The 21,554-nt window shown below is 43.8% G+C and overlaps 3 protein-coding genes across 6 annotated transcripts; 1 reads left to right on the top strand and 2 right to left on the bottom strand.

Annotated features, from left to right (window-relative positions):
- Positions 1–83: 83 nt before the first annotated feature.
- KLHL23 (kelch like family member 23) lies at positions 84–6,685 on the bottom strand. 2 transcript variants are annotated; one of them, XM_074829076.1, is made up of 4 exons: positions 5,391–6,685; positions 3,728–3,880; positions 2,882–3,136; positions 84–489 (listed from the first exon to the last, which is right to left on the bottom strand). In XM_074829076.1, the coding sequence occupies exons 1-4, from the start codon at positions 6,601–6,603 to the stop codon at positions 434–436; spliced, it is 1,677 nt and encodes a 558-aa protein (XP_074685177.1). In that variant the 5' UTR covers positions 6,604–6,685; the 3' UTR covers positions 84–433. The 2 variants fall into 2 exon arrangements, with proteins under 2 accessions (XP_074685177.1, XP_074685176.1); XM_074829075.1 differs by lacking the exon at positions 84–489 and having other exon boundaries at positions 2,478–3,136.
- A 4,724-nt stretch (positions 6,686–11,409) lies between these two features.
- On the bottom strand, positions 11,410–13,781 carry PHOSPHO2 (phosphatase, orphan 2). Of its 2 annotated transcripts, none has more exons than XM_074829063.1 (2): positions 13,652–13,781; positions 11,410–12,728 (listed from the first exon to the last, which is right to left on the bottom strand). In XM_074829063.1, exon 2 carries the CDS (start codon positions 12,710–12,712, stop codon positions 11,987–11,989), a length of 726 nt encoding a protein of 241 aa, XP_074685164.1. In that variant the 5' UTR covers positions 12,713–12,728; positions 13,652–13,781; the 3' UTR covers positions 11,410–11,986. The 2 variants fall into 2 exon arrangements, with proteins under 2 accessions (XP_074685164.1, XP_074685163.1); XM_074829062.1 differs by lacking the exon at positions 13,652–13,781 and adding an exon at positions 13,288–13,508.
- Positions 13,782–13,789: 8 nt separating this feature from the next.
- Positions 13,790–20,728, top strand: LOC141925248 (cilia- and flagella- associated protein 210-like). Of its 2 annotated transcripts, XM_074829057.1 has the most exons (9): positions 13,790–13,856; positions 14,990–15,216; positions 15,514–15,687; positions 15,782–15,975; positions 16,916–17,072; positions 18,067–18,206; positions 19,050–19,242; positions 19,565–19,729; positions 20,186–20,728. In XM_074829057.1, exons 1-9 carry the CDS (start codon positions 13,790–13,792, stop codon positions 20,492–20,494), a joined length of 1,626 nt encoding a protein of 541 aa, XP_074685158.1. In that variant the 3' UTR covers positions 20,495–20,728. The 2 variants fall into 2 exon arrangements, with proteins under 2 accessions (XP_074685158.1, XP_074685159.1); XM_074829058.1 differs by lacking the exon at positions 15,514–15,687.
- The last annotated feature ends 826 nt before the right edge of the window (positions 20,729–21,554 follow it).

The following is a 21,554-nucleotide window of genomic DNA, read 5'->3' as shown; positions in this document are numbered from 1 at the left end:
ACACACTCTCCTATGTGTGAGAACTAAAGGCTTTTTTCCACTTGGCAGTTAGGCAGGGGCCAAGGAGCAGCGTAGGGCTCACCTGCAGGGTGCCCACTGGGAGAAAGTGGACTCCAGCTTCCAGTGCCTGTGCTCCAACCCTGGAAGGGCACTGTCTTCCACCAACATGAAGCACCTAGTTTAGAAGCAGGGGAGGGACAGGTGTACGCTGGGAGGTTTTGTTAGTCCTTGCCTTGTTCTCGCATCCTTTCACTGACTTATGACTGTCAGTGACAGGATACGGGCCAGAATGAACCTCAGGGCCAGCCACAAGCAGCTGTTCTATGTTCATGTCTTTCAACAAACATGAAACTTCACAGGTATATATTTTGCACTGAAAAGTTACATACACACATTGAGTTCACGGTGGTTTCATTCGATGCGCACATCACCTTCATGCTCTTGTGACGTTGTCCTTTAAATCTCCAGCTGCCTTTGAGCAATTCTTGGCTGTGGAGATTTCCAGGAGAAAGAAATTCACTTTATTTCTTTTGCCCACCTGCCCAGCCCACGCATTTCAAACAGCGTCAGAGTTCAATTCCTCACACCCCTTCACAATTTAGAATCTTAAACAAATTACACTGGATCTTTAAATAGCTCTCAGTGGGATGGGTAACGAAGGAAAACACTGAACCCACACACCCATGAGCTTCTGACATGGTAGGGTGACACACAAAGAGATCAAAACAAGAACTATATATACACCATAGATCTTCACATCAAAGCTCAGAGTTGAGTGCTGCCTGCTACCAGCAGTCAAATGCAAGTGAGAAATAGCATAAAAATGTGAAGGAACAAAAAAAGGTCGAACAGACTTGTAACCAGGAAAAAGAAATATTATAAACTCAGGGCTTATCTGCTTGGAAACCTCCTTTCATCATATCTGATCAATCCAATCAAACCAAAATTTTATTTTAGGTGGCCGTGCTGGTGTGGGAAGTTCTCACCACACCCCACAGCAGCCCTGTGTTGTTCCTGCCTCTCATGCCCATGACTAACAGCTATTTCTGCGGACATTTTATCAGCTGGATTGGTGAACTGATCTGGGCTAAAAGAGCCTCTCTGCTCCCCAAGGCATTTCTTTTTTGGATCACTGCTATCAGACCGCGCAGCCCCACAGCAGCTGAAGCGGGACTAGCTGAGGGGCAGCAAAGGCAGGAGCAGGCATGCTCCTCACAGCCACCTCCTTGGCACTGGGAAGGCTTTGCCATCTTCTACTTTCCACACAACTCATGTACTCCCTTTCAGTCTCTCCCTCCCCCCTCTATCCTGTTACCAATTTTCATAAAACCTGAAAAAAAAAAAAGTGTAATTTTAAGGCCTATACATCCCTGTAGAACATGGCTGAACCCAGACAAGCAAGTCCAGTGTTAGAGGGGAGCTTACACATGCACAGAAAGACAACACAGTTGCACCTTGCTCCCTGAGGGAACCAGGCTCATAACAAGCCCCACATTACACTATCTATACAAGCTATGAGGAGAAAACAAATCCTAAGAAGTCACTACAATAACAATTCAATCAAATGCATTTGTATTGCTACCTACGTGGCAGGATGCAGAACAAGGACTGGGGAGAAGCCTGGGGATGTCAGGGTCAGAACACCAGCTAATTAAATACTACACACGGATTCTGCTTTCTGCTGGTGCTGGCAGCCTGCCATGGGAGTCTCCCAGTGAAGAGCTAACAAAATGATGACCTTCCTGCCCATCTCAAATTGCTTTCTAGACAGAATTTGAAGATCTCGTATTACAAGAAATAATAAATAAATCCAGTGGACCACTTTGGATTCAATTTCTTCACACATAACATTTTGACAAGTTTCTTCAGTTGTCACCTTTGCTCAAGTCACAGTTTTTAGAAAAGACCGAATGGTATGACACAAAATAGAGAAGTTTGTATCTCAGGGGGATGTTAGCAATTTTCCAGTCTCTCGCATTTCCTCCTTCCATTCCACAAAGACACTCATCTTAAATTTGATTTTAAAAAATAGTTAGGTAAGACTTTTCTTTGAAAAAAAAAAATCACCAATACCTGTGCATTGGCCAGAGAGCCCATTCCCAAGCCATGCAGAGTCTTTTTTTATTTCTCATGGGCCTTGCCAGTGTGAGAATGGCAAAGTGAGCACTTTTCTCAAACTGCCTCATACTGCAGAGCACTCTTCTGGAAAATTCATGCACGCTTTTGGCTTGTGCTCTGGGGCTACAGCATGACATTTCTTTCCTCATTCCCAACCCGTGCTCTTCTCCGCTCTGCCATCTGAAGGTAGAATTAGAACCATCCTATAAGCGCCCATGATTTCTGGATGTGATAACCTAGTTATCCAAGTGATATTGCTCTATATGTACCACACAGTTAGCTTGTGGCAATGAACCATTTCTATAGCTATCTTTGGAATATCAAAGATTTCATTTTAAGCTCAGTAGTCCATAGAAGTGCAGAGTATTTTGTTTGGCTTTACTCACCTTAGCGCCAGATCATAGTTCCACTCAATGATTAATTAAAACAAACCTGTTTTTCACAGTAGTTCCTACACAGCTGCACAAAGTATTATAAGAGAATAATTTGAAAACTTTCATGACAAAGAACAATTGGACTGAAAAACGTATGGAAGTCTTGTTATCACATTTATATTTCTGAATTGTTTAAAATAAAGAGAAATTATACCTAATTTTTAATGATGTGCACTAAGAGATTGTATTAGACATCTCATTCATGAGGTAATCGGTACTATTATGAATACTGCATCTGCTGTTTTCTGTAACAACAATATGAAAATTCAATGTTCACACATTATACACACAGACACAGCCATGTGACCGCATAGCGCTGGGAAGATTACCTACTGCTTCCCATTTATTCAGCTCAGGGTTGTATTTCTCAATGCTCTGCAGATACGTTCCTTTTGAATAGGAATATCCTCCTGTCACATAGATGCACCCGTTCATAACCACGGCGCCACACTCCATCCTTCTCTCCATCATGTGAGCCATCTGCTTCCACTCGTTTTGCTCTGGGTCATAGCAGTCCGTGATTGTGGTCTGTCCACCCACAAAATAGATCTTGTTTTGTAATGTAATTGAACACAATCCGTATTCTTCAGGAAGAAAGGAATACAGTTCAACTCAGCATGATAATCTTAACTTAAACTGCAACTACATGACAAACATTGAGCACCACTGAGAGTGGCTGAGTTTCTTCACTGAGCTTAGGAGACACCTCAGGATTTTCTGCTACACTTGGTAAAAGTGCAGGTAAAAAGCAAGCTCAAGGCATTACAGAAGATAGAGACATGAGCACCAGTACTTAGTGAGGATTGCTTTAAAAACTTACTGTTACCAAATGCAGAACATAGAGAAAACCCTTTTAAAAATTCATGATTTTTGCTAAATGCCTATGAATAGATAGATTTTATAGAAAGTTAGTTAATGATATTATTTACTAGAATGCAGCCATTCCTTAGTTCAATATTTATATAGTGATTTATATAGAACAGATGCTTGAACAGGGTCTCCCCTTCCCCTCTCAGAGTCTGGAAATGGGAGATGATCCCACTCTGGCCCTTGCTGCCCTACAGGAACTGCTCCTTTTATTAGGAACATGACAGAAACTCTTAGGTGGGCTTAAAGACTCCCAGATACAAGTAATCAAACCAAGCTCTATGCTCGTTACAGAAATTATTGTTTACCTGGATGCGGACTTGTGGTGACTATACTCCACTCATCGCTACCTGAATGGTATCTCTGGATTTTATCATAGGTACAACTTCCCCTGTACCCATAGTGACCTCCAGTTACATAGATGACTTCATGCAGGACACAAGCGGTGGCATTTCCAACACCTGTACACAGTGTGAAAGTCACAACACACCTTCAGACTGCACACAATAACCACAGTCACTTCCATCCATAATCCCATTTCAAATGACTTGTTAATTAATATTTTAGGGTGAAATTATGCTTGCAAGTATTTAACTGAATGTGAAATTAAATAAACTTGTCAAGACACCTTATTTTATCAGCATAAGTCAAGAGCAATTAGATAAAACTGCTGTAACTGATACATATTGCATATAATACAGCCACACAATATTTCACAGAATTTTTATGCAGCAATTAAAGATACATTGTCACATTGGTTTTGGAATAGGGAATTACTTTCAATATTTCACTAAATTAAAGAGATTTTTAAAAGTCACTCATACAGCAAGGACAAAGACTTGCGATCATTCAGTGTCTCAGGGTATCTTTTCTGATACTTTTAGTCTTTCTCATGGTATTATTAATTATGCTATTGTATAAACAAGGACACAAACAGAATGGAGCCATGTTAACTCCGTCTCTAGGAGAACAAAACAAAATAAAACAAGGGATCTGGCAAGATAAAATGGACCAAAATTAGAAAATTACTGTGGGTTTTTTTAAGCATCTAAGGAGTTTCCCACAGAAAACGGGACACAACAACTGCACAAAATGTGTAACTGCTCACAGTATTAGCATAGCATTTCTACTTTTAAAAGAAATAAAAAGAGAATAAAAGCAATGCTTGAGGAAAATACACAAACAATGAAGAAAGTTCTAGGAGCATGGTAAGTGTTTTCCCCTGTTACAGATACCTCCAAAAACTTTCATATATGTAGGAAAATACTATGTTGAATCAACTTACAGTAAAATGTTATAATTAATTGCAAATAATTGCACTGACTTATACAAGTGCATGATAAAATATATAATTGTTTATAAATTTTATAACAAAATAATACCCTTTACTTAGACTGTGATCCAAATTCATACATATTTAAAAGATCACTATTTTGTCTGCTAGAAACAGGTATTAGTGCTTTTCATTATCCTCACACTAAACTAAGGATCCTGACTGATGATGCACTGAAATGCATCTGAGGAAACTGAATGCAAGAAGTTTTAAATGAAGATGACACCTTTATAAAAGATTGCACAGAAAATCCTAGTAATCTCATTTTACATTAAAATAATACAATCATGTTACTGGAGCTTGTTTTTTGACCATCTACTGAATGGACTCTAATCCCAGGTAGTTCTCCGATTTCTTTCTAATTTGAACAGAAATTTTACTTCTGAAAGAAGGCAAAATTAAACTGAGACTACCACTTGCTTTTCCATCCTAGAGTTCTGTGGCACAGCCCAGCATTTGGATGTTTGCAGTTGTTTGGCTAGTAAATACCCAAAGCAAAGCCCACCATCATTAACAGGAGATTCCCATGGACTTCACTAGAACTTGGATCAAAGCCTAAACGTGTCCATGGCACTTAAAAGTGTCAAACACAAAAGGATCGACATTTGAGGCACCTGCCACACAAAAAGCTTACCTACCTTTGATCATGTTTGCAATAGGAAGCCATTTCTTTTTTAAAGGATCATAGAACTCAGCTTCTTGCACTGGAGCTCCCTTTCGGTAACCCCCCAACGCATAGATGCAGCCGCTCAAGGAAACGGCGCAGTGGTAATACCTTGCGTCAAGCATGGGGCAGCCTTCTGTCCATTCATCTCTCTCACTGTTATATATCCACACAGTGTCAAGGGCTTCGATGCTCTCCGTTCGATAACCTCCTGTCACATATATATCTGGTCCCAGGCTAGCGACCCCATAGCTCTCTCTGGTGTGATCTGGCATCTCTGTTCCCTGGACCCACGCGTTGGTTAGAGGATCCCAAACGTGCACTTCTGATAAGGGGTGCCAGTAATACCCTCCGATCACATACATGGCTGCTGTGGGTCTTCTGGAAAGACCTTTGGGATTGAGGTTCAGGGCATTGTATATGAGTGACCTTATCTTATTGTCATTAAGTCGGCATTTTTTTTGTAGGCTTAAAGCTGACCTCAAATACATGTTATCTAAGTCTACTTTGATGCAGCTCAGCAGTTCACAGATGTCTTCTATTCTTTCCTCCACGTTGTGTGCAACCCACTTAACGACAGCTTCAATGGCTGCCTCTTCTTTCCAAATATTGAGATTTTCTCTGGAGAGAATATAAGAGAGCTTCTCCTTGCCAATGTCCAGAAACTCTTCCTGCTGCCACACTTCTTCAAACTGCCATAACAATATTCTCCTGGACTCTTTCTCTAACTCCGAGCAATCATGATATTCGGCAAAGGAATGCATCCCTATGCAGTTGTCGGTATCTAAGTGCCTCACCAGAAACTGCTCGCAGGCTTTCTTTACTGACACAAACTGGAGGAGGTCTGCAGCCTGGAGCAGGCTTTGGACATTTCTCTTTGTTATCTGGATCTGTGATGTATATGCATAATTCACGAGGGCTTCCAGTACGGCATGGCTGAGCCCGGGGAGTCTGATCTGGTTTTTAGATTTCTCTTTCATGTCGGCTGTGAACATGGCTTTAAAATAACTGCTGCAAGCCGCTAAGGCAGCTCGGTGGCAGTGGAAGATGACCCCCGACGCGCACTGCAGGGTGATGTCGGTGAACAGCCCGTCCCGGTAAAACGCTCGGAACGCCTCCAGGAAGCCGGCGGGGTGAGAGGAGTCCTCGTAGAGGTACGCGTAGTCCTCCTGCCCGGCCACAGCCATCGCCGTGACCCGCGCCCAAAGCGGGCAGCCGGGACGCGCCGCGGGGACCGCCGGCCCGTCCGCCCCCCCGCGCCGGGCTCCCCGCCGGGCTCCCCGCCGCTTTGTCCGCGCCCCGCCCGCGGAGCGGAGAGCCGCCCCCGCCTGCCGGCCCGCCCCGCGCCCCCGCGGCCTCCCCGGCGCGGTACTTACGCCCGGGCGGAGCGCGGCCGCCACGGCGAGAGGCGCTGCCGGGCCGGCGGCGACCCCGTCACCATCTTTGGAAGAGCCGCTGCCCGCGGGAGGCGGCGGGGCCGGCGCGACAGCTCCTGTTTCGGTACCGCGGCCGCCTGCCCGGCCCGGCCCCTCCGCGCGGTCAGCGAGCCCCAGCCCCCGCCCGCCGGCCTGAGCCGCCGCTGCTGCCCTGGGGCTCCCCCCGCCCGGGGCAGGGGTGAAACGGCCGACTGCGGGGCGGCGGAAGGCCCGGCCCTATCAGGGGCAGAAGCAGGTGCCTGGGGAGCGCCACCAGCTCGGTGGCCCGACGGCACACGACAAAGCGAGGGGCCCTCTCAGGGCCCCCCCAGAAGCCGCCCCGCTCGGGCAGAGGCTGGGAGGGGCAGCAAGCACCAGCGGCTCCCCCACCCCAGAAGGGCAGGTTGGAGAGGGGGCGGCCAGAGCTCCCCTCAAACACCCGAACCTTGGCAGGGTGCAACGGACAGGCACGAGCTATGCTGCCAAACAGGCTCCAACTAGAAGCAAATTATTCAGGAAGAAGGTTATACTGGCTTTTACCACTTCTGAGAACGTGGTTCACAATTTAAGAAGTCTTTCTCTTCTCTGCTAGCAAAACATTTTCCGAAATGGAGACCTTTAGAAGTGTTTGAAGCACAGCACCCTCTGGGTTTAAGCAGCTGTGTGCCCTCTGCCACCTGCACCGGGGTTGGGATCCTTGAAATCCAGCAGCCAGGCTCCCCCTGCCCTGCCAGAGCTCTTCTGGATTGAAAGCTCTGGCAGCAGCTTCCCCTACCAAAAGGAGGAGGGTATTTGTTATTATTAGCCAAGTGCCAGCAATACCCAAAAGGAGAAATTAGGAGAGCTCTTGCTCTACAGAGATTAAAAAGCATAATTTTTTTCATCTTAATTACTGGTGGTACTTTCTCAACGATGCCCACCAGAAGCACGAACTAAAGAAGGAATCTGAACTGGAAAGTGTATATGGACATACCCCTCCGCCATCCTTCCTCTCGTGCTGTGCTGGGTTTGTGTGTTGGGGTTTTGGTAGCAGGGGAGGGGGCTACAGCAGCAGCCCCGGTGAGAAGCTTCTCAAAGCTCCTGGGCTCCAAGTCGGACCCACCTCTGGCCACGGCCAAACCAATTAGCAACAGTGGCTGTGCCTCTGTGATAACGTATTTAAGAAGGGAAACCTAGGAGGAGGAAGAGGAGTTGTGAGGAGGAGTTGCAAGGACACCTATGTGAACGGTGAGGTCAGTGGAAGGAAGGAGGAGGAAGAGGGGGAGGTGCACCAGAGCAGAGCCCCCCTGTATTCCATGGTGAGAGGGCAGGGCCACACCCCTGCCACCCATGGAGGTCACCGGAGGAGCACAGACCTACCTGCAGCCTGTGGGAGACCCCCAGCACTCTGGGGGAAGAAGCAGCCCCCACTACTGTAGTTTGGCACTGGGAGAATTGTGTCATGTGGAAGTGACCCACACCAGAGCATCTCCAGAAGAATGCATCCCATGGGGAGGCCTCACGGAAGAGAGAGTTCATGGAGGACTGTCTCCTGTGGGAGGAGAGCCACATGGAGCAGGGGGAAGAGTCACAGAATCATCTAGGTTGGGAAAGACCTTGAAGATCACCTAGTCCAACCATTTACCTAACATTGACAGTTCGGAACTACACCATATCCTCAGCGCTATGTCAACCCAAATATCAATGCAGAAGAGTGCTTCCCCCCTCTTTGGAGGAAGAAGCAGTGGACTGACTGCACCCCCCCATTCCCTGCCCTGTGCTGCTGGGGTGGAGGAGGTAAAGAGATCAAGAACAAAATTGAGCCCAGGGAGGAGTGAGGGAAGGTGTTTTTAAGATGTGGCAATTCTTCTCACTGTCCCACTCTCTCTGTTAAGTGGTGGTGTTGTTAGTGTTTAAATTAAATTGATGTTCTTTTTCTTCCCCTAACGAGCCTGCCTTTTGCCCCTGACCTTAATGAGTTCATCATCCCTCCCTGTCCTCATCTCGATTACTGAGTCTTTTGCCTTATTTTCTCTTTCACAGCACTGGGGACGAAGGGGTGAGCGAGCAGCTGCATGATGCTCGCTCGCCCTCTGAGCTCAAACCAGACCCATGCTAACCCTGCAACAGGACTCAAACTTTTTACACAGTAACATAAGACACAAATAAGCTGATCCAAACAAAAAGCCACAAATCCTTCACACATCTTTGCCTTCAGTTTTTCAACCACTCTTGATAGCTTTCCTCAGCCCAGGAAATTGGAGTTTTGTGGTGTAACCCAGGAATTAGCAGTAGCCCTACTGTCTCTGACCCAGGCCTGTCCCTCAGCTACATTACTCACTCCATTTCTTTCTGCAGAGCACTCCCTTGTACAGCCCTCAGTCTGTTTATACATCCCCATGCCAACAGCTTTGTTTTGCTGTGGGTCTGTACTTTCCATTTCATCAGCTTCCTACAGACAAGCAGAAACTTCTCCCAGGTCTCAGCCATCCTACTAACACATAACACTAAGGCTAAGTACTCTGCATAGTAGCTGGTGTATGATAGCAGAACCATTAGAACATTTCCCATACACACATACGCCTTCCACTACACATTTCTTTTCATAACATCTTTACCTAAAGTCATCTCCCTCGCAGACAGCATGTTGATTTAAACCGCCAGCAAGTCTGGAGGTCAGCAACACTCACACTGAACATGCATCCTGTCAAGGAGCTTCTCTCTTTCTCTTTTGGCTGGGTTACCAGCTTAAACCAGCTTCACCCTTTGGAGATGTTCATCTCCCCTCCTTTATACACAAATGTGGAAAAAATTGATAATTGTGGGGCTTCAGGAAAGTTCTCTCTTTTCTTTTATTAAAAGGAAAAAACCCCAAGACCTCATGTTAATACCTTAATGGCCTACCTACTGGAATTGAAAAATTTCTTCTGTCTCCAACATGCACTTTGTCTAGCAAATAGCACCAGCTCTACCCTCTACTTGAAGTGATTAGATCATAATTGCTAATATTTCAAGTAGTCCACTTAATCTACTCTCAACTCCTGCTTCGGTACTTTCATCAAAACCACAAAAAGCACCCATTTTTGAGCATGAAGATGAATTTCTAACTTTCACAGCAAACTACAAGGTAGGTTCTTTAAGGCTAAAAGAACAATAGTTAATATAAGTGGAAGAAAAAGCTGAATAATTATATACTAGTTTTTCATTTGTCTGTTTTTAAGTGAGCAGTAACTGAGATGCGTGGACAAACAAGAAGCAATCTGTCTCACAACTAAGTTCTGAAAAGCACAAAAGAGACCTGCACAGAATCTAGAACATTCAGCAGCACATCTAAAATGGAGACACAACTTAAAAAAAAAGTAACCATACAGAATTGTTCAATGCAACGGCCATTACCATTCTTTTGTATGACCTGTAAATTGGACAACTTAAACCTGCCCAACTTGAGATTGTCAGATGCTGTCTTCATGCCCTTGCACAAGACAACAGGGTAAGATCTCCAATACAAACATCTCAGGCACCTATCAAATATCCATCATTAAAGCAATGCTCCTGAGAACACAAGAATATTATTCTGGATATCTCAGACAACAGTGTGTTCAAAGCAACCTTCTACAATTCATGAAAGTAGGTGAAGGGCTAAGAGCAGCACCATTTACAAGAAAATATTTGAAGGAAATCTTACTTTATATACATTATGAGCCTGAAAACAGGCACGACTGCTCCTAAAAATCTTCAACTGAGAAAAAGGAGGTGGTGACAACATCAAATGTCGGTAAGAAAACGAGAACAATGCTACATGGAAAGCAGAGGAAGACAGCTACAGCATCTGTAGGCCGCTGAGCTACACCTCTGACATCTGCAACTGAAGTGTGGCAAAAGTCAGACTAATTTCTCAAGGCACTTAAGCTAAAACAGTCATCTGTTCAATAGCAGACTACAGCATCATTCTGGACCTTTTGTGGGACTGTAAGAAGGAAAACATGTGGCATGAAAATACATCATTTAACTTTAATGAGACTTATTTTAATCTCTCTATACACATAGCCAACTCTTGGGGCTCATCTCACTGAGTGGTAAAGCGAAAAACTGCACGTTCACAAACGATTCTTTAAACTATTCAAAGACAGAACAATTCTGTTAAAAAGTTAAAATGGACATAAATGTTCCCTTCCAGCCTGTAATAGAGGATTATGCTATAGATATGGATGAGTGTGAATAGGTAATATCAGTGTAAGCACGTATACATATGCACCATTCTGTGGGCCTGTGCATTGCAGCAGAAACCCAGCAAGAAAAAAAGCACCTGGCTGACTCAGAGCTGTCAGCATGGAAGATCAAACCAACATTAGCTCTACACAGAGTGGCAGCAGCACACTGTCAGGGTGGTAGTCAGGAGAATGGGAGAGTGACTTTTTTTAAGCAGAACAACAATGTCCTTACTGCTCCCCAGAAGACAAGGGGTCTGACTGACAAAATAAATGAAGGTGTTACCCAAAGGCTGACCCCTACACTTGTGTTCCCTCTCTCCAGGCCCTTACAAGAACAGGTGCCTGATGACATGCAGACCAGCAGAATATATTACACAAATCAGGTGTGTTGCTTTTGTTAGTGACAATAACTTTTATTGTCTTTACAAGATAATACAAACTCTTAAAAAGTAGTTTTATTTGCTAAAATATTTAGTATATTGAAAATATAAATGTGTCTTCAGATCCAACAAGATTACAAGCATTCCAAGTAATTTACAAAATTAAACATCTATCCTGATCAAAGAAGTATAAAAGCCAACAGTTCCAGAACCACAGTTCCTGGCTCCTAATGTTTTGTAAGTAAATAATTCCATTGTTTTGTGCACCAGTCCTGCTCCTTCCCCTAAGTGCGTGGAACAGAAAAGGTTCATTATGTCATTGGTAAAGTGGGGGGGGCAGGGAAGACAAAGAATCATGGCAATTCCTCTTGCAACCCCCCTTCTCCACTTACGTTGGAATGTGTAATATGTTGGAAAGCCACTTTAACTTCCCACTACTGCCAAGATTGAACATAAACAGTTTAATATTGTGTTTAGAAAACGTAAGTTCAGATAACAGCCCAATTTTACAATTTTGTGCTTTTAAACAGATGCAGTTTTTCTCTCCCAGAAAGATAAAATATATGTTTCCTTTTATCATTTGAATTATTTCTTTATAAGCAGTTTCAGGTAAGACATAATGTCAACAGCAGATGACCAAACCAAAACAGAACACTCTACAGGACTCAGATCTTGGGCCAGTTGAGAAATCTTCTTCTCCAAGGTATACCCCTGCCTGGGCATAGCAATATCATCCTTCTTCAAAAACATTACTGGACATAGGTCATTCCCACCATCACCTATATACACAATTTGTGTGTAACTTACTCCTCGCTCCAACTGTTTATCTAGAAATTCTTTTAAAACTTTCCTTTTGCAAAGGTTTTTGGGGCACTTTGCACAATGGTGAGCATGGAAGTTCTGCACAGTAAGATAGCCAGTACTGCTGAATGCTGCAGGGTTTGTAAACACTTCATCAAACACCTTATGGAAGTCAGCAGCTTTCAAAATCCAGTCAATAAATACTGTATTAGAATCTGAAGCAATTATGCAGTCAAACAACTCTTTGTTCTCGCCAATAAAACCCAGAAGATCTACCATTCCTGCAGTGAAAGGAATTGTTGTCATAGTTCTTTTCATCTCATCTTCTTTGACACCATTGTCTCCCAAGTAGACAAAGACTCTGCCCATATACTCTGTCCAATGTCCTGGTCGATAGGAGTTTCTTAACCCGTTAGGAAGTTTTTTCTCAGGAGCACATTTCACAATCCAGGTATCGCTATTTTCATCTACGATTGTATGGTCAAAATCAAAAACCAACAGAAATTTCATTGCTGTCAGAAAATAGCTTCCAAAACAAACAAACAAAAGAAGAGAATTACTTATCTAAACAAAAATACTGAATTCCTACCCTGATCTGTGCTCAGAAGAGAAAAATTCTGCAAGAAAATGAAGCATTAGGACAAATATCTAAACAAAGTAAACTATTTATGGCCACTACAGCTGTGGGAAGTTGTACTGAAGCTAAAAAAGCAGTCTGCAAAGGTCAAAGTTCTAGTTCAGTATCAAACTTCAGTTTAAAATAGATAGTGCGAAAGCATCTAAACTCATACTGCACAGTTACTAATACTTGCTAACAAAGTCAATCTTCCAGTACTCATGCATCATCAGTTTGACCAACAGTTCTAAATTTCTCCATCACTTGTTAATGCAACTGAACTGCGATTCTCCTGGCAAAACACCTTAAGAGGTATTTCAAAAGGAAACTACTACTGAACAGATGGAGTCAGTCTTTTTAACAAGGACACACCAAATCAAAGCAGCCAACGAAAAGAAATACTGCCATTTGTGGATGTGAAAAAATTGTGCTTGCTCTAGTCCTGCAACTTCAGTACCTACAAGCCCACCTCTGAGCTACGGAAATTCCTGCGAGCCGGGGACACCTCATCCGGTACTCAATGCCGGCCCCTCACAGGCAAGTCCTCTCACCCGTAAGACGAGCGCCGCCGCTCCCTCAGGCCCAGACGCCCCCCAGGCCGGCGGCCCCGCCGGCAGGCCGCCCAAGCAGCCCCTCCCAGCCGCCGCCCGTCTGCAGCGCAACGACCGGGCCGAGAGGTAAAGCAGAGCAGCCACCCCGGCGAGGGCTCCTCGGACGCGCGGGCCGGGCCAGACGGGGGGTCTCGGCAGCGGACCGAAAGCCCGTGAGGGAAAGGGACGGAGCCGGCGGGGCCGCCGCCACCACCCGCGAGCCGCGCGCTGCCCCCGGCCCACCTCCGCACGCGCCACTTCCGGCTCCCTCCGCGTAAGTCCCGGCCGCCGCCCGCCACGTGCCTCAAATCCACGTCATCACGTGACTCGCCGCCGCCGGGTTGCCCGGCAACAGCGCGCGTACACAGGCGACTCGGAGCAATGGCGGCGGCGGGGCCCGGTACTGTGCTTCCCCGCGGGAGGCGGCGGCGGCAGCAGCAGCCCGCCCGTGAGTGGGACTCCCCCCGCGGGCACCGGGCAGTGCGGGGAGGGCAGAGCCAAGCTCGGAGCCGCAGCGGCTGTACACGGCTCCGGGAGGCTGTAGGGGTGGTCCCTGTCCCCGTGTCCGGGGGGACTCTCCCCAAACCTCCCCCCTACTCTCCCAGCTGCAGCCAGCAAGACAGATTGTTTCTCCCTAAGAATTACCTAGAAAGAACTAACCTGAAACCAGAGGAGGTATCATCCCACAGCTGAAGTTAGAGAAGACTGGGTGCCTGGCAGCGCCCTATCTGTAGGGAGCAGCCGTGTCCGTGTCCGTTTACTTTTGGCAAGGCTACCTTCACCTTGGACAGAGGGAGACCAGGTCTGGTCCCTATCATAAGACAAACCGATTAGCAACTGCATCTGAAAAACAGGCTTTGCCATCAGTATTGCTGTAAGAGAAGGCCTCCTTACATTTCAGACACAGCATGTCAGCCTGCTGCAAATTGGACGAGCAAGAAGAATTTCTAACAGGCCGCCACTCTATTCAGAGTGCCATTTCCTTCAAAAATACTGGTGACAGTTTGAAGGGCATTTCACAAAAACTAGTAATCACCTAGAAAACCTATATTTATTCATGCAGATGTGTATGTAAGCCTAATACAACAAAGAAATGCTAATCTTTCCAACAAATCACGAAACTGTTCTACAACAGATCTAGTTTAGTAAATAGGATGAGTGCACAGGACAAGGGTGGTAAGGCACAGCCTGTGCCCAAACTGCTGCCTCAGCCAGCCAGGGGAATGGCTTTACCAATATTCTCCCTTTTGGGAATGCTCCTCAGTCCCTGCTGTCCTCAGAATCATGCCCAAGTACTGCCTGGAAAATGTCAGTTACCACAAGCCAAACCTGCAAACACCAACAGGCAAGGGGACATACAAACAGTTAAGCCACTCTGTTCCACAGCCCAAGTACACGCACTGGCCATAGTTAGACTACAGATACAGACACCCTGTCCTAGCTCTGGGGTACGAGGATGGGGAGAGTAACTAAGGATAACTTAGTATTGTTACTATGCAATAATTTAAATCCTGATACAGGTTTGAACATAGGATTTTCTGATATCAAGTAACGTCCGTATCTTTTCTTCCCTCTGCACAGCACCACCTCATTTGGAAGAAAATAACTTTCTATATAGATATTTTCTTCCAAATGAAATAGATGTTCGTCAGGTAATTGTATTGCCAAAAGCAGAATGGGAAAGGATTCAGGATAATCTTAGCAGCACCACTAGGGAAGCAGCACGCATCCTTGCTGAGAAGAAAGAACGGGAAGAAATGCACTTACGCTCCAAAGCTGCTGTAAAAGACTGGCCCAATACCATTATGGTGAGTACAAGATACATTTGTAAACAAGGAGCTTAATTTTCATATATGCAAAACCATTCATAGTAACATTTCTTGGTGTACTCCCGTTGTTTAATACTTGCTTTTAAATACGTATTGTAACTAAACCCCATTTAAATACACTTAACATCTAACATCAACATTTAGATTTTTTTAATTAAAAATAAAATGCAAAATTAAAAAAAGCAAACATTGAATAAGTGCATCACCTTCAGAATGGTTTATACATTTTTAATCCATGGGCTTTAAATGTGATTTCTCATTTTATCTGCACTGTAGGGCCTGGCACAACAGAAACTTAAAGCCAAAAAATTACGTAAAGAAAGGGAAGAGGAAGAAAGAAAGTTACTTGATTTGGAAGAAGAACAGTTCCAAGTGGCAAAACGGAAGGAGGCTATTAATAATGCAAAAACCTACCTATACTATCAAACTGAAAGAGTGAAAGGCTTGCATGTTTGTTGACAACTTTTAATTTTTAAATTCAAATTGTGCTGAATGCCTTTAAACACTTCTGAACATGCAAATTACTTTAAATGTTCTCTTGCAGAGTGCACTTCTACTTGTTGAGGTCCTAAAAGAAAGAGATGCTCAAGTTGAATTTAAAAAGTTAAAGTCAGATGTTAACAAAAAGAAGGATGAAGAAAAGGAACATGAACGTAAAGAAGCTATTCTCAGAGAGCAAGAAAAGGCACATCAGCGTTATATGAATCAACAGGCACTACGCAGAGATCAGCTAGAACAGTAAGTAATAATCAAAAGTAACCCTACTTCATTATTTCCTTAAACTCTCTTTTCACAAATATATTCTATAAGGTTTTCACAGAAACTTACTAATAATTTGACTCACAAATGAGACACTTTAAAAGAAAAATACAGAGTGCCACAAAAGACCTTGCACTAAAGGGAAAAGCTGTGATACGCAGTGTCTTTTAGTTGCCAGCAGTCTGCACAACAAATCACCTCTGACAGGCATCAATAGGTTTTAGTCAAATCAGTATTCAAAAGTTGTTACTGAAAGTGTATTTGAACTCAGGTTTGGTTCCAGAAAAGGAAAAGGTTAAACCAGATTTTCCATTTGCCCATAACTAGATTCCAGAGAATGCATCACTACCACCCCCATTCTTTCTCTCAGCTCTCTCAGAAACCTTATGGAGGGATCCCCAGTGATATTTATAGGACTGGTCCTGGTGGTCTGATAGAAGGAATCAAATTCCCTGAGGCAGAGGAAGGGTGAAAAGTCTGCTCTCACTTATTGCAGGTCCAACACGTAAATCCTTGCAGAACTTAATATAGAACCCTACTGACTTAAGCTGCTGCCTGCACGGCCAGAAGGAGAAGCATAGATATGGTGGGACTTACTGGGGAAAGCTTGTTCCCTGAGGATGCTGCAGAGATGGGCCAGAACATTATGAATGCAGTGGTGCTAATGAGACATCCAGATAAAACTTGTTAGCACTAGACTGTAGACTGTGAGCATACCACGTAGCTCATTTCTCGTCAGAGGACTGAGGGCTACCATTACAAACAATGATGCTATTTTTCACCTCTGATATTCTACCCGCCTTCAGTTCAAAGTATCACATTCTTCAGTGCAAGGTACCTACGGTTATGCAGAATCGGTATCTGTTCATTACTTCATGCAGTCCCTAGCCCATTTATTCAACTCCTTTTTCCGATTCAGAATAAAGGAGCACAAGCATCAGGCAGATCTGGCCAAGCTAGAAGTAAAAAGAGAAGGAGAACAAATACAGAGATTGAACCGATTGTACCAACTGGAAATTCAGAGAAGAATGGAAAAGGAACAGGAGGAAAAAGCTGAACGTCAGAGGCTGCATCATGTGAGTAACAGGAAAGCAGACAGTTCAAAATGCTTGTTTCACCTTGGCTGCCTGGAGTAAAACAATAGCATTCATATATCTAAATGGGCCTACTGGCAACAGGAGGTTTGCTGACAGCTTCAGTTGACCTACCTTGCCAGTTGCAGGCCATGTCTTTCCTCTGTGCTTTTAAGAAAGGTCTCTTGGAGGCAGGTCCCATCTCTTGTCTGAAGGGACATTGGCACCTGATGCTCTGACTGGTCTATGATTAAAAAGTCTGCTGTAGACATCAAGGAATATTCTCCTTGACTTGAGAACTGGATTTAAGTTCCACATACCTGCTGTTTTAAGCCCATTTTTCTTTGTTAGGAAGAGGGAATAGCCAGAGATTGAACGCAACAGTATCTTTTTAATTTGACTTTCCCTTTATGATTGGAGACTTTTAGAAATTTACTCAAGACTGCTGCCTTCTCCCTTCATCTTTAAAGGCACCTTGCTAAACAGAAATTAGAAATGCCTCAGAGCAGTTCTGGCCAGCATGCAAAAGACAGTTGTTTTTTTGCATAAAAGTATAGAAAACTCCTCTTCAGCTATGATTTCAATGAAGCTCTTAGACTGGGATAGTTTTGGATGAGGTGGGCCAGCAGCAGAGTGGTCTGTGTATGTGTTGGTGGGGGTTGCACAGTCCCATTCCTCTCAACATCGCCCTCTCCCATGTGTGTGAGTGGGAGCAAGGGATAATGCTCACTGCATTGCACAGCAATGCGTGTAATAGGCTGGAGAAGCAGCTCGTCCATGCTCAATTCCCCCTCTCCTTCCTCATATCTACTATCTCCTCTTCATGCATGTTTGCACAGGGAGGCAGAAGTAAGCGGAAGTACTGAGAATCCCTTTCCTCTCTTCTCTTTTAGAAAATCTGAGCCTGGGGGTAGCAGCTTAAAAGAATCACTCCCTGTTCTCTCTGTGTTTCTTTCAAAACTTCATCTGTTATATCAGGACCATTTTGCCCACGCAGGAGCATGTGGCTGACCAGAAAATAATCAAAGCAGTAGAGGAACAACAACAAATGGAAGAAGATGATCGGATTAAAGCTCATTTAAAAGCAAAGGAAACTATTGCCAAGCTGATAAAAAAGAAAGAAGCTGAAATGCGTAGGTAGGTACAAAGCTAGAGTATAAATAGTAAATAAACTAAAAATTATACTATATAGTCATTTTCAAATCTTTCACTGATGATGTAACACAAACCACAGTTATTCTAGAAATTAAATTCTACTGATAGGGAGACTAGGGAATTCAGGAGAAAAAGGAAATTCTTTCAAAGGTTCTGCAGTAATAGGTGTGTGGGAGAGTGACCTCTCTGCCCTTCCAAGTACCAAGACTTGTAGAAGTGCAAAGTTCTACACCAGTGTGTTGTGAATAGTGATTTTTCCACATGGCCTGCCAAGCCTCCACCTCCTCAACAATTAAAGACAATTCAAATCCTTGATGAAAGTATTTTTAGACATAAGCTATACTTCCCAGAGTCAGATAAAGAAAAATACTTTGACTTCTTGATTCGGCACCTATATTAATTAAATACATTGGGTTATTATTAAGGGAAGATGGTTTATCAATTTAACATTGAGGGTACAGCAAGACGATACCACTGAGGAATCTAATGAGTTTCCTTCTCTTCCTGCTTCTGGCCAATATTCCCAACATTTCTCCCCTAATGGCAAGATGCTAGGTAGACTCCTCACCGAGTGACCCAGCTCATTATTGCAACAGAAAGCTAGTGTTACAAGAGTACAGGGAACATTTATTTGCTAAATCAGATTAATTTAAAAAAAATAAAATGAGGAACACAAGGAGATCAAGGAGTTGGGTGGGTGGGCTGGTCTGTGTGGCAAGAGGAGAGAAGACTAGGAGCAGGATGACTGAGTTTGGTAGCAGTAATGCTTCACATAGACCCAGGTGTGTACCCTGGTATGTTATAGTAGCTCATGTTCTTCTGCAGACTAAAGCAGGAACATCAGGACAAACTCATTAGCCAATTAGCTGAACAAATGAATGTGGCATTAAAGAAGGAAGATGATCGTCTTGCTAGAGATATTGCAAAAAAAGAAGCTGAACAAGAAAAAAAACGCAAAGAGAAAGAAGCAAAAGAAAAGGCTGCCATTGAATCGATTGCTGAACACAGAGCCACTGTGGTAAGAAACCTAGCCTGTTCTTATTCCTGCTTACTCCAACTGAGGAGCCTGGCCCAGAGCTGGTGGCTCTGGTGCCATGCATCAGGTGTGCTTCATCAGGTCCGCTGACACCTTTCCTGGGGTCTTCTTTCCCTCTCCCACTTCCGTGTTGGGCGCACATCTGCCAGGGCTGCTGAAAACCCTGGGCTTGGACACCAGCCAGCCCCAATGACTGTGCTTATCAGAGCACTGACACAGGGCTGCTTCTGCTGAAAGACACGACTTCCAGCACAGCACCCTAGCTCCTTGGTTAACTTCTTTTTGTGTACTTCATAAAATACAGATGAAGATGAAAGCAGAAAAGGAGAGAGAGGAAAAAGCAGAGGGTAAAAAAGAACTTCATGCATTAATGGAAAAAATCCACATCTACCTGGAAGAGGAAAAAGCCAAGAAAGAAAGACAACGTGACGCAAACATAGAAGTACAGAAAATTCAGATCCAGCAAATGGTAAGTAGAAGAGCTGTATCCTGTCAAGCTCTTCAGAAAGAAACATGCATCTAAACCAACAGCACTAGCTCCTGCCTGAGAGGGAGAGGAAGCTTGCTGTGTTTTGTTTGGCGTTTTTTGTTAGTTGGTTTTGGTTTTTTTAAATCATGTATGCTCTGCATATGCTGGTGTTGGAGACCAGCCTCCTCTCAAAAGCAGTGGTGCAAGTCAAGGCTGCTCTCTTGTATCTTCTGGGCAGGTCACCAAAGAGCAGCAGCTAATGCTGATGTTCGCTCAGCTATCCAATGTACCCTTTCTGTGGGGGGTATGGCAGGGGAGAGGGGTGGGGACAAGTGATATTTGACAAGTATCAACTAACTCCACTGCAGATCTCCTGTAAGCTTTTACTCTAAGTTTTAAGGGATAATTACATTGTGAAAGAAATACTAAGCTTTATTATTCACTTTTCTTCATCAGGCTGAAAAGCAGGCAAAAAAACAGCAGGAAAAGGAAGCAGACTTGGACTACGATGCTCAGACCGAGGTTACTGCACTTTGTAAGGAGCGTGAATTCCAGAGCTATGCAAAGCAATTAATTGAAAGAGAGTCCAAGACTACACATCATCTTTACCCTCTTCTCAAAGTGTCCAAAGATAGAAGAGGACTTGGACACGGGCCATTTTCCAGAGGAAGAGCAGGAATACATACTAGTTTTCAAGCACAGGATGGTGCTGGGACCCAGTTACCTTGTAGTAGCTGTACTACTGCTCAAAAAGTTAAAACATGAAATAACACTGAGACTATCCAGCAAGGAAAGGCAGAAGCAGTTTTCATGTGATTAAAAAAATTATCTTTTTGAACTTTACAGGCAGAGTTAAACTGTAAATGATCTTATATACTATGAATCTGGAAGTCCATTTGAAAAAAAGAAAAAAGACTGTCAGAGAACTGGTTATATTCTCAAAAATCCCCAGCTTGTATTTCATGAAAGTCAGTTTATTAAACTTGACACAGGAATGCATGATATATAATTGACCATCAGTGTAACCCATTGCAGCCAAAAGTTCACTATTACTGTTATATTTTTATTATTCACTGTTCTAAAAATTCACTATCCCAGGATTTTCTGGTCTGGGATACAAATTTCCAGTGCAAAAACTATTCTTCATAATAGAAAAAAGCAAAACAACATTGCAGAATCTACAGGGGAATTAAAAACAACCTAATACATGCAGAAGTTACAAGTTACGGTACTGCAGATTTTATAGCATTTTCCAACTACCTCTGTAAAACAAATGTCATGCTATAAATTAGTTTTATTATATGAAAACACAAACATGATTTGATCACAGCCCTTAAAAGGTCACCTAGGAGGCAAATAGGTCCTAATATAGCTGTAAATAGCTACTACAAAAAGAGCATGGCAACAAGAAACAACATAGTTGGACTGTTCTTTCAAAAAGACTAACAAGGATTCAATCTGCAGGAAATAGATCTGGATCTAAATTTGTTTGTCAGTTTCCTCAGCTGACATACTCTCCAATACCCAAGTCACACACACATTTCACTCCTTAAGCTTAGTTTGCTGAAATTTTACCATCATGTTCCTGCCTTGGACAGTTATGGTTTCCTATAATGACTTCCTCCACCAGTTACATGGGGTCTAAATGGGGTATCCCCCTATTCTGGGGTCCACTGGAAACAAAGTCCAAGAAACTTGAAGATTTGCTCTGGTGCACACAACCTTCTGTTTTAGCCCCTCAGCTGCCTGTCTCTGTTGGCCAAACTAGAAAATGACGCAAGTTCTAAAAAAAAAAGAACCAAATTAGGAGAGTCTTATACAAAGG

Source organism: Strix aluco, chromosome 6, assembly GCF_031877795.1.
Source record: "Strix aluco isolate bStrAlu1 chromosome 6, bStrAlu1.hap1, whole genome shotgun sequence".
Classification (NCBI taxonomy): domain Eukaryota; kingdom Metazoa; phylum Chordata; class Aves; order Strigiformes; family Strigidae; genus Strix; species Strix aluco.
Note: the sequence above shows the minus strand (reverse complement) of the source record. Positions and strands in the feature narration are given on the sequence as shown.

Bases quoted from the DNA above. Each gene is read 5' to 3' on its own strand.
- KLHL23 (XM_074829076.1), bottom strand. From the start codon at position 6,603: ATGGCTGTGGCCGGGCAGGAGGACTACGCGTACCTCTACGAGGACTCC. The intron at 3,881-5,390 runs GTAGGTAAGCTT...CACTGTGTACAG, and splicing joins TATTGCAAACATGATCAAAG to GTGTTGGAAATGCCACCGCT. The intron at 490-2,881 runs GTAATCTTCCCA...AAATCTCCACAG, and splicing joins GAATAAATGGGAAGCAGTAG to CCAAGAATTGCTCAAAGGCA.
- PHOSPHO2 (XM_074829062.1), bottom strand. From the start codon at position 13,328: ATGAGGTGTCCCCGGCTCGCAGGAATTTCCGTAGCTCAGAG. The intron at 12,729-13,287 runs GTGGGCTTGTAG...TTGTTTTGGAAG, and splicing joins GGAATTTCCGTAGCTCAGAG to CTATTTTCTGACAGCAATGA.
- LOC141925248 (XM_074829057.1), top strand. From the start codon at position 13,790: ATGGCGGCGGCGGGGCCCGGTACTGTGCTTCCCCGCGGGAGGCGGCGG. The intron at 15,976-16,915 runs GTAAGTAATAAT...TTTCCGATTCAG, and splicing joins CGCAGAGATCAGCTAGAACA to AATAAAGGAGCACAAGCATC. The intron at 19,730-20,185 runs GTAAGTAGAAGA...TTTCTTCATCAG, and splicing joins AAATTCAGATCCAGCAAATG to GCTGAAAAGCAGGCAAAAAA.